The following is a 12,346-nucleotide window of genomic DNA, read 5'->3' on the forward strand; positions in this document are numbered from 1 at the left end:
ATATACTGATAAATATGATATGTTTTGGTCACTTTCCCACCTTCAATTTTACAACTACCCCACCAATGGACCCTCTTACATAGGTGTAATTGGTGTGGGCCACTTCTCTGCACGTCGAGGTTTCGCCAGTGAGGTTCAGAGCACAGTATGCCGCTTAGTGTCTCTGACCCGCCGCCTCTGGCAGTTGACCAAAGTCAAGATGCTTCCGACTCCAGCCAAGTTCCATTACATTTTCAACCTGAGGGATCTCTCCAGGATCTGGCAAGGCATGCTCAATACCAACACTGAGGTGGTGAACTCTGTCCAGGTGAGGAGACAGTAATTAGTTTACTTTTTTTGGTATAACCTGATTTCTAAAATGTCATGTAACTAAGGAAGATGGCTAACATGACTACATTCCTACTGGTTTAAACTGATTACTTGACCATGTATACAGGGTTTTTACAACAATGCTAGAATATGATGGAGAATTCAAACAATTATGGTAAGACAATACTAATGTAAAATAATTAAATCGGAAGTTCAACTAACAATAACACTATAATATAAAGGCCTATAAGTCTCTCAATGCGCCATCAAAATCCTAATGTAAATTATACACTTAACATATGCCAGCCTTAGTTTAAATACAGTAACCAGGTTATTGTAGTGCTTGAACACAATTTCTCCCAGTAGTCCAGTTACCTTTGTTCATGTAAACAGAGCATAGAGAGAGAAGTAACATAATGTAATGCAGTGTAGTATGGTACTGTATAATAAACTAGAGTACTATAGAGAGCCTCACAGAGAATGATCAAAACCCCTACTTATATGGACGATCTAGTATACGAATACATGATATATATTTACAGTAGTGGAGAGAGACAGAAGAGCTTGTTGGCAGTAAGGAATAGAAAATTCTGGCATTGCAAGCTCAATTCTTGCTGAGGTGGCCAACTCTCTGTTGGTTTGTGGCCTCACTGAATAATTGAATACAATGAAATATATCTTGTACCTAAGGCTGCCTCAGAGTGGAGGCAAATATGTTCAACATCCCTGCTGAGGCTGCCACCTCAACTCTGAAGACTTAGAGTTGTCAAGCAAGACTAGAATAAACTAAATCACTCCAAGAGAATACAATATAGAATATAAATTACTGTAACTTTCCCAGAGTTTTATTTCATGGTGAGGTTGCTGTAAGTGGATAATAATTGCAATCAATACATCTAATCAATGTCTGGCTTAATGAATTTCTGTGTGAGTAAATTATGTAGTGTGACTCTGCTCAGTGTTTTTGAATCTTTTTTTATTTTGTCATCAAACTACTTTCATTAAACAATAACACTTCCCCCCAGTCAATGTTATATGTCACTGACAATGCTTTCTGTATCTATGTGTGCAATAGACCTGAATTAGCTAATTCAGTAAGACCACACACTTGAATGGCAAAATAATAAATAAAAAAATATATATATACGTTTGCAGGTGCTGCTGGCATTGTGGAAGCACGAATGCAAACGTGTGATAGCTGACAGATTCACCATGCCTGAAGATGTGGAGTGGTTCGACCAGGCTTTGGTAAAGCTGGTAGAGGAGGGGCTCAGCGAGGAGCACAAGAAGGTAGTGGACTGTGGGCTAGACAGTTACTTTGTCGACTTTCTACGAGACGCACCTGAGGCTACAGGTACTGACCAATCACAAAGACTTGGACCTGGAACATTTCAACAGTGTTGCTGTATTATATCTCACAACTGAATTGTGATAATTTAAATGTAAAATGTTATTTCCTCACAGGGGAAGAGCCAGAAGATTCAGACTTTGATTTGCCCAAAGTGTACGAGCCTATGGAGTCATTTGAGAGTTTAAAGGAGCGTCTGAACATGTTCTTGAGCCATTACAATGAGAGCATCAGGGGCACTGGCATGGACATGGTCTTCTTTCAGGATGCTATGATACATCTGGTCAAGGTACTTCAAAGTCTAGCCACACTACCAAGAAATGGTAATATTAGCAAGAGCAGATATCACAAGCTCTCCATGTCACAGAATAGAACAAAAAGTGTAAAAAGTGACATGGCTCAGATAGAAAAGTATAATGTTTAGTCACATTCTCTGACTTCCTTCCTCACTCTGACATATCATTATCTGGTGTTTACCCAGAAGCAACAAACGACCAAAAGAAACACACCATTATCTTGAGTACAATTACAGATGTTTCTAGGTTTCAACATTGTTGGAAACATTCAGGATGAGGCAAGTACACAACTCAACAACATATATATATTACAAAGGTCTAGTCATTTTTAGACTTATTCATGTTGAAGTCTTAAATATTATATCTTAAAGTGTAACTCATTAAAAACAAAATGTCATACCCTCAGCCAAACTCAATACAAACGCAGAGACATAGCCTTGAGACAAGAGGATCCCATTGGATTTGAGTGTCTGGCTACCTGATAAATAAATGGTCCCTTTTTTTGTTTATTAAATGGTGAAGCTTTTTGCATTTGGATTCCCTAGATGAACTCATATACAGCCTTCAAGCCCAAAAATGTTCTTCCAGTTTTACTTTGGTACAACTTAATATACGGGGCTTTGAAACACTTGCATGCTTGCTCACTTGCACTCACACAAAATCTCCCACTCTGTCTACCTTGTTTGTTTATTTCTCTCCTTACTCGCAGCTTGTTACATATCTGCAATCCTTTTATTAATCCTAGTTTTGTGTGTATGTATGGTTTTGTTTGTGTAGGTGTCGAGGATAATCCGAACACCTGGAGGTAATGCCTTGTTGGTTGGTGTTGGGGGTTCAGGTAAACAGAGCCTGACCAGACTGGCCTCATTCATAGCTGGATACAAGATCTTCCAGATCACTCTCACACGGTAATGCCCACATACAATACACAAACACAGGAGTTATTCCTTGTCCATACAGCTTAACCTTAGCTGAAATTTCTAAATGCTTAGTTTTAATTATAACCAGATAATAATATCTAATTTTTTTTTTTTTCTTTTCTTTTTTTTGCTCATTATGGTCTGTAGTTTCACAGACAGTCATCATTTCATGTAGGCTGTAAAAAGGATGATTTACCAGTTTTCTGTTTCATTCTCATTACCAACATGAACACAGAAAGGCTTTACCTTGGGCTGCCAACAATCATTCTTTTGATTTTCAAACTTAAGAAAAACTCCAGCTGCTTTTGAAAAGCCATGTTTCTCCTTCATTTTAATGTACTTTAGACAAGATATAAACATTGTAGAATCATACTTGATTGAGTCTTGATTGTATCTACAACATATGGTCGTTAATGGCCCATCAGTTTTGAATGATATCAAGTCACATTCTCGAGTGGATGTCTACAGACTAAATTCTATAAACAGTTTTTGTCAATTGTTTTGTGTAGCAAAGAGACCAAGAGGTTGCCAGTCCTGGTGCCTTTACAAATATTTAGTCACCATAGAAAAAAGGGTTGTAAAAAGAGAGTGTTGCTTTTGATCTCGTAATTATTGAGTATGAATATTCAGTCTCAGTTCTGGTGTTTGAAAACATTCATCAATAATCAGTAGTTGCAATCAGAATTAATTGCCAATAATACATTCTGAAAAAAATGGGATCTGATTGATATTTATTGTATAGTAACTTTAGAGTGCTGGCCCCTCGTCTTCTCTGTGAAACAATATCATTGTCTCCTATAAGACTCTTTTAAGTGCAGTTGATTCATCAGAATAAGAAAAACTCTTCTATGCTTCGGCTGAGTCATTTTTCTCTGCTTGCTCTGTCCTACACTGTGTCTGCCTCATTGTTCTGTGTCTATCTCTGGCCTTTCTCTCGCTCTTCCAACCTGTCAAATGTTTTTTCTCCCTTGGTCCCCATGTGCATTTGTCGCTGTCATATTTCCCGTCTGCTCTGTTCCTAACAGATTTTAGTGTTTGCTATTAATATGAATGAGCCTTGTGTTTCTCCCCTTGGCTGCACAACCCTCTCTAGAGAAAACAGGCAGCTTGATTTTTCTTTTTTCTGCTTCATCTTTTTTTTTTTACAAATACAGCCAGTTGCCGTTTGCATGCACATCCAGTACAGTTACATCTCTATTTCTCGTTAGAGACTCTTATTCTCTGCAACCCTTTCTTATTGCTTTCATGTAAACTATTCCTTTAAACTCTAGCAAGAGAGTAACAAGGTTAGGATGGAGGAGTTTTTAGCATTTAGTTTCTCACTGTCTCAATGTTTTCATGCCATTAATTCCACCCATTAATCTTCTACTTTCACACTCCTGCTATAATTCATTCAAGTTCACATATAAAAACAGATGGAGGCACATTTGAAAACAAGCAACTAGGACACTGCTTACTTCTTTACCACCTTTTAAGACAGAAATCTGTTATTCTGTTCACACCTTTTTCTTTTTACCACTTTAATAAAAGCACCTGCAACCTGAAAATCAAGATGACACCTTTCGATGTTTGCAGACATAAACACATATGCACACAGCTTAGCTACATGGCTGTTTATGATTAAATCTTTTAATTTCAGCACACCATGCAGTATATCCATATTCAAAGCCAGGGTGGCACATAAGTGTTCAATGTAATTTGATCATAAAAGATTTAAAGATGTCTTACTGTGTATTTTAGCAATGCACTGAACTTTGTGTGCCACACAGATGCTATGGCTGTCAGAAAAAAAATGCAGTCGCACAGTGTGTGTGATGTTGCCCTGACTTCAAACAGTACAGCATGCCAAACTCAGACAGCATCATTCTGAAAGTAAAATTTATTCCACACACACAATTTTCTTTTTTTATCATTGTTACCCTGTCAACTTTACTCAGTCTGACAATAGCAGACCCAGAAAAGAAATAATCTTAAGTCCATATTTATTTTATGCATTCTGTTCTTTGCCAGCTCATACAACACAGCCAACCTGATGGATGACCTGAAGGGTTTGTACAGAACGGCTGGTCAAAACGGCAAAGGCGTCAGCTTCATCTTTACTGACAACGAAATCAAAGACGAGTCCTTCCTCGAGTACATGAACAATGTCCTGTCATCTGGAGAGGTCAGGAGCACACACATGGATAAAAAAACACAAAAACACACATGCATGAATGCATGCTTATTGGAGTATAAACTTATATTTGATGTGAACATGTTCAATGTGTCAAATACATTGTTGCTAGCTTGAGATTCTGAAGGGCCCTCACAGAAAAAGGTCCCCCTTGGTTTGGTGCTTTGAGGTAGGAAGAATCACAAAAATCTGTTTTCTGGCTCAAAGGGAACACACAAGAAGGTAGGTCAGCATTAGGCCACGTGTAGCCTAAGCAGTTAAATGTTTAAATTATTTTCAAAACTACTAGACAGGATGAGGGGCTAAGATTTCTGCAAAACTAAATAAGGCATGCAGCTGCTTTTTGAACCAGCCGAAGTTGAGACAGTCGGTTGCACAGTAACGGAAGTTGCAGTATTCTAAATTTAGATTAAAATAGAATGGATCTTTTTTGTCCACCAGTTTGGAAATTTATCTTCAACTCACCAAAACTCAAGAAACGACAACAAAAACACAGACAAGCATTTAGTAAACCAAACACACAGAAAAGGTCACATTATGCACTAAGAGCAGTTCATGCAGCTTTGCAGAGTTACCAATGTTGATGGCACTTGGACTTCTTAAATACATTTTTAGTAGCCAGAGGGACTCTGTAGTGCCTCCCAGAGCTAAAAAGGCTCAAACTGGCTGAAGAGTGGATGGGAGCTATGTTTCAGGATACTCCTCGCCTTATTCCTTGCCTCTCTGTAAAAAGTTGAGTCAAAGGCTTTCGGGGGTTTGCCAAGTATTTTGTCTGCCATCGACTCAATCCTAGAAAGTTTATTCTTTTATATACAAAAATGTGGGGGCATTAGCATCTTCCTTGATTAAAGATTACATTTTTAAGTGTGTTTTTTGGAAGATATACTAGATTTTCTGCAGCTGGGGCCAGGAAGAAGACTTATTGACCCTCACCATCTTCACTGTTTAATCAGGAGGTCTTGCACACATAGCATGTGCTGATCCAACAGGTCAGCCAGCTTGGTGTGTGATACCACGACCATAAATTTATTAAGTGGGACATGCGGCTTGAGGATTCAGTACAAATTCAACCTTTGTTCAAAAATTCAAATTTAGGCATGTTTGTTGGGAAAGTCATAAGTAATTGTTACTTTTAATGATAACAGGTGGGGGAAATGTTTAGTTCATTCAACTAAACATTTCCCAGTGCATGCCGTATACGTGTACATTTCCATATATTTTACATGCAAGTCTTGCTTATCAGTGTAATATCATGGTGGTCAGATTTGTTTTCCTGCTTAATTACATTTTAATGAATCCTCTGGCACATCTGTGTTTTTATGGCAGTTTTGATAATCAACACAAACACTTTATTATGAGGAAAGCCTACTGGGGATACACAAAGCTGCTGCACTGACTCAGATACTTGCTTTGACACCATCTAGTTTGTCGAACACCAAAGCTTCAGTTAAACTTTTGTTGCACCACTGAAACTGATAGCTAGCAATTCGCCCATGAGTGAAATAAAGATTTCATGATGATGATACCAAGGCAGCGACAGCATAGACCCCGAGAAGAGAAAGCCATGTCGTCTTCACCTGGAGTATGAGCAGTGCAGTTCAATTCAATCAAATTAAAAAGGAAATTGCATTTTTCCCTGTCAATACGATAGCATTTCACAATTGTTTTTCTCATCGATTTTGGATATAATAAATTGAAGCTGTAACTGACAGACAGAAGAGACAGATAAAACTAGGTCTTCTCTGTACTATTGCACTCTACATTACAGCTGCAGAAATGCTTTTTTCATGTAATACTCAGTAACAGCAGCAGGTTGGAGCAGGTAGCCTCAAGGTCAAGTGCTGCACAATACTCAGCTGCAGACCCAGGATCAGCCATTTTACTGGATTTAGTGACTGTGTTGTAACTGGGGCAGATGGTGCATTTTTAAAGTACCTTTTCTTACTGCTCTCTAACTTAGTATCCTCTTTACTTTATTCTTCGCCCCCTTTTATCTTACACACTAATCCTTTCCCTCTTCCCCCATTGTATGTTTTACCTCCTGTTTGTCTTACCATTCTCCCTTTTTGCCCTCTTTTTTCCTTTCTCTCCCTCAATTTGCACTCTCTATTCCGACACATAATTGTTGTCCTTTTCGTCTCCTCACCCTTCCTTTTCTCCTAGTTATTCATGTGCCTTTACGCCCCATCCTTCTTGTCTTTATTTCCTTCACACCTCCTCGTCAGATAATCCTTGTCCCCCCTTGGTTGCTCTTCCAGTGTATTCTCCACCTACCTTAATTTTTCCCCCTCCTTCCCCCGAACTGTCTTGATTCTTGTTTAAGGACAGTTCTACAAAACACCAGAGCAATGACCTTATCACCAAACATGCAGTCACAATGAAAGACAAAGCGATCATTGATTGCCAAGATGGAAAAGTTGAAAGACTACTGAGCAGGAACTTTGCCTGGTATGAACTGACAGGACCAAGCAAACTGATTAGTATTTTATTCATGTCTATTGTCAAGCTATTTAAATTTTATACAGTATCTCGCCCCCAGTTACTTCTCTATTAAGCTTCGACTCCTACTGCTGCTCTGTGCTGACACAGGAGTCTTGCTGCTTTTCACCCGCCTCTTCCCCGCTCCCTGTGCTTGAATGTTTATGTTCTGTGGGGGCAACAAGCTGTGAAACAGCCCATGTTTTATATCAGCATCTTAATGCTGAGCATAAGCAAAGAGCATTGTAAGAAGTTTGCCATCTGCCGGAGTAATAGAGAAATCTTTTTTGGATTCATACATTTTATCTTTTAATCTGTAATTTTTGATGCTGACTGTGAAAAGAAATGTTTGATGCAACATGAGCAATGTGTTTTAAATGCTAAAATAACCAACCACTAACAAGGAAACGTTCATAATTGCGCCTACATGGGCTAATTAAATAAAATCAGGAGAGGGAATACTACAGGCCAGTGAATTATTCTAGAATATTTCATATGGTTTTCTTAAAAAGGAAATCTTTAAAGTGTATGCTGTAGTGTGCCAAACCAGTCACATATTGTGTTCCCATTGGTTGATTTATGCATCACCATCCTCCTCATGTTGTGGTTGTGTGCCATCACCTTAACCACTGATGTGCATCATAGCCTTCGCATCGATGACTGGCCAGCAGTGTAAGCACAGGACTTTTTTGAGGATTAATACATATGTATTTTTGTTTGTTTTTTTTCTTCTCATTTTTCAGCATTCCTTTGAATCCAGTAAACGAGATGGGTTTTGCTTCTGCTTCCTCCAATAGTACATGAATGTAATCTGAACGAAACAAGTTTTCTGTCTTACTTTTGCTTTTTTCTGTTCTAGTTTTGAATTTCTTGTTGCCCAATATAAGGTAATTATAGACTTGACTTATGACTTTCTGCTTCTGTTCAATTTGCAGAAGAATTGACACTGCTGTACTTAATACTTGATACCAAACTGATCAAAACAGTACACTACATTAATTTTTCTTTCCTGTGCAGTCTTCCATCTTTTGGAAAAGTACGTAATACATAATCGATAAAATTTGCTTTGTTGTTGCTTATATATGTATTACCTCATCTTTTCTTCCTTTATGCTCCTCCTTTCCATCTGCTCACCCTCCTCCTATACCTCCCTTCCTAAATAAGACTTTATGCAGCATCTGCTTTACCAGGGGAGGTAAATAGAAGTGGGGAGCAGGGGAGAATGTGTGCATCTGGGTGTTGTTTGTGTGCAGGTGACAGGTTTATGTGTTGTGGTTGGTATGTTGGAGGGAGAGAGAAGTTTGTGTCGCAGATGTGTTAGGATGACTATGTGTGAGAGACACTGACAGAGAAATGAATAAAGGAAGAGTGAGGTTGGTGTGAGGTTGTTGTTTATGTGAGAGAAACCCAGCAGATGTTCCAGACATGGTGCTTCTAACCACAACACCTCATGCCCCTCCTAGATATTCTCCTACTCTGTCCTTTCTGTTACTCGCTCCGTCTCTCTGTTGGTAACTAGGGATTTAGTGAAAAGGCGCTAAAAGCAATGTGAGAGTATGCACTACCACTATCCCCACAAGTGAAACCTGGACAAAGAGGGTGTGTTTTCACAGAATGAGGATTTTTAGGCCAAAGCAGTATGGGGAGGATGAGCAGTGCCTGCACCTCAGTGCCTAACCAGCTGGAAAAGTCAAACATGTCCCAAAGTACTTCCAGTGTCAGTTAAAATAAAACTATTTTAAGCCACTGTAAGTAAATAGAAATTAGAAACAATGCTTTACCTTAAATAAAATGTATTCAGCAGCTGCCTTTTATCAAGTAAATTGACAATGTACATTTGATACAAAATTATCACAAAATATAATACAGTCACATATCAGCAAAACAAGATACTGTTGAGTTTATTGCAGAAAGTGCCCACTTGTTCACAGACCACACATCAACCTAAGAAACAAGACACTCAAATATTCATGGGAAACTGCAAAGAATGTCAGCTTTGGTTTTGTTTACAATGTCCATCAGTTCAGAAAGCTGCCTTCCACAAACAAAACGAGCGAGTCAAACAAAAAGACGTGGGATATTACACCAAGCAGGATTACTCAGTTAGCCAGGTAACTTCTAAAATAGCCATGCATCAATTTATAATAATTAATTATTAATACTTCAATAAAATACTTAATATACCTAATACATTCAGGTGACAAATGCATTTCCCAGGCATGCACAATTACAGAAAAAAATTGCAAAAAAAGTTCTATGTTTTCTAAAATGACTTAGTTTAACCTGTACTAACAATCTGAAACCAGGTGATAGAGAGGAGATGATGAAGATGGACTGATGATTCAATTTGATGTCTGTGTGTCTTTGTGTGTTTCTTACCTCAGGTGTCCAACCTATTTGCTCGTGATGAGATTGACGAGATCCTCAGTGATCTCATCCCGGTTATGAAGCGGGAGTTTCCCAGGCGACCACCGACCAATGAAAACTTGTACGAATACTTCATGTCACGTGTCCGAAATAATCTCCATGTTGTTCTGTGCTTCTCGCCTGTTGGGGAAAAGTTCCGCAACCGGGCACTTAAGTTTCCAGCACTGATATCCGGCTGCACCATGGACTGGTTCAGTAGGTGGCCAAAAGATGCTCTTGTTGCAGGTACATTAAGAGACAATTAATAAAATATAATGGTAGAATGTGTTTCCTTATATGTATATATCCCTTTCTGTGTATTTAGTCTGGCTAAATGGAGGATGGCTGTTGTTATTGTCAGTGTTGTAAAATCAGGTCAAACTAGGGTATCACAACAGTCATTTATCACTCAGTCAGCTTATTAAGAATGTGTCCCTTGTGCTTCTAATTACTTAAAGTAACGGATGTTGTTTCAGAAAGTTGTTTATAAATTTCATATGTATATATAATTCTTAATTCTTTCATCTTTATCAAATCTGTGCAGCTCATATTGTCCTTGAAATCAGTCTCTACCAGCACATCCATTGTTAGCATATCAGTTTGCTTTAAGAAAATGAATTGTGAAAATGTCAATATTTTCCTACTATCCCCTCTCTTCCCCTGTCTCCTAATGTCCATTCCTCATTTTGCTCAGTCAGAAGAACAGATGACACAGATGCTGTAATAATACATGTAACCAATAATCCATAATGTCCCATGCAATTACGCTGCCATTCCCTCTTGGAAAATAATCAATTAGAATTACTTTCAGCATGTCAGAGCATTGAGCAGTAAAAAAGCTTGAATAGATTTATGCTTACAATTGCCAATCTGGTTTGTGTAACCATTTTTCCCTCTCCACTCTCTGTATTTTTCTCCTCCTTAATCCTGCTCTCTCTCATTCTCCCTCATTCATCTTTCTGTCTTTCAGTTTCTGAGCACTTCCTGTCAGTCTATGACATTGAATGCTCAGCACAGGTAAAAAATGAAGTCGTTCAGTGCATGGGTTCCTTTCAGGATGGCGTGGCAGAGAAGTGTGTGGACTACTTCCAGAGGTAAAATATTTTTCTACACCGACTGCTTCTCCTAATCCACCCTCATCACCTAACTATGATAAACATTGTATTAAATGTCGTACACAAAATGTCGTACAAGCATAACAGTTGAAGATTAAAACATTGTGCAAATGATTATTCTACATATTAATATGACATGAAATTAACCTAATGTAATCTGATTTGAATCTAGATACAGACGGTCTACTCACGTCACACCCAAGTCCTACCTGTCCTTCATTCAGGGCTACAAGACCATCTATAAGGAGAAGAGGTCTGAAGTCCAGACTCTGTTCAACAGGTAAACAGATTCAAAGGTCCAGTGTGTAGGATTTAAGGGAATCTATTAGCAGATATTGAACACATAATTATATTTCTATTAGTGTATTATCACCTGAAACTAAGAATTGTTTTGTTTTCGTTACCTTAGAATGAGCTTTTTATATCTACAGAGGGAGTAGGTCCACTTCTAGGGAGCCATTTTGCAGCGCCATGTTTCTACAGTAGCCCAGAACAGACAAACCAAACACGGGCTCATAAGAGTGATCATTTCAACCCAAACCCTGATCATTCCATAACCCTAACCACGTGAAGATGTATCATCTAGCATGGGTGCGAGGGTGAGGAAAGGGGTCTTCATTTGGTCACAAAATGCAGTCTTGCTGCTAGATGCATCTAAAATCCTACACACTAGTGCAAAAAAGGTTAAGGGATATATTTAAATATTTGTTTTACTTGTTATTACAATATTAACATACATGTATACTGTCGCACTTTATAGCCTTTGGAGGATTTACGATGACAGTTCAACTGCTGCATAAATTGCATGTTGTCCGTATCTCTTCAGCTAGTTAAGGTGTGTTTGTGTCTAATAAATGATAATAGATTAATAAAGTTGTTGAGTCTTCAATCTGCAATTCAGTCTTCCTCTCAGTCACCATGAGTGGCCAGTAATGAGTGAGGCATCAATAACTAGGCATGACGCGTGAATTTTCTGAACAATAACAGCAGTTTTCACAGGTAGTTTTTTAAAAAGAATCGTGTCAAAGATTGAACCTAGTCTCATTCAATAGATACAGGGCCCTATTTAGACGGTCTATGGCGCTCGGTCTAAAGCGCAGCGCGTGTCCAAGTCCATTTTGCTAGTTAAACGGCGGATAATCTCGGCACAAAGTGTGGCACATGCCGCAAAGAGATGGTATTTAATTAGTCATGAGTGTGTTTTGGGCGGAACATAAATCAGTGTAGGCGTATCTAATGTGTCCTTTAAATAGCAGTTAACAGACTGCGCTTTTGACTTTAGACCAGCTTTTTGTTGGGCT

General features: G+C 38.5%; 1 protein-coding gene across 5 annotated transcripts in view; it reads left to right on the forward strand.

Moving 5' to 3' along the window:
- dnah5 (dynein, axonemal, heavy chain 5) overlaps nt 1-12,346 on the forward strand; it is a 98,980-nt gene that overhangs the window by 47,836 nt on the left and 38,798 nt on the right. For all 5 annotated transcript variants that reach the window (XM_073485783.1, XM_073485784.1, XM_073485782.1 and 2 more), the window contains 8 exons: nt 84-307; nt 1,465-1,663; nt 1,774-1,946; nt 2,731-2,861; nt 4,884-5,037; nt 9,909-10,176; nt 10,901-11,024; nt 11,218-11,325. In XM_073485783.1, coding sequence (XP_073341884.1) covers nt 84-307; nt 1,465-1,663; nt 1,774-1,946; nt 2,731-2,861; nt 4,884-5,037; nt 9,909-10,176; nt 10,901-11,024; nt 11,218-11,325 — 1,381 coding nt within the window. The remainder of the gene's footprint in view (nt 1-83; nt 308-1,464; nt 1,664-1,773; nt 1,947-2,730; nt 2,862-4,883; nt 5,038-9,908; nt 10,177-10,900; nt 11,025-11,217; nt 11,326-12,346) is intronic.

This window comes from Pagrus major, chromosome 17 (assembly GCF_040436345.1).
Source record: "Pagrus major chromosome 17, Pma_NU_1.0".
In the NCBI taxonomy this organism is placed as follows: domain Eukaryota; kingdom Metazoa; phylum Chordata; class Actinopteri; order Spariformes; family Sparidae; genus Pagrus; species Pagrus major.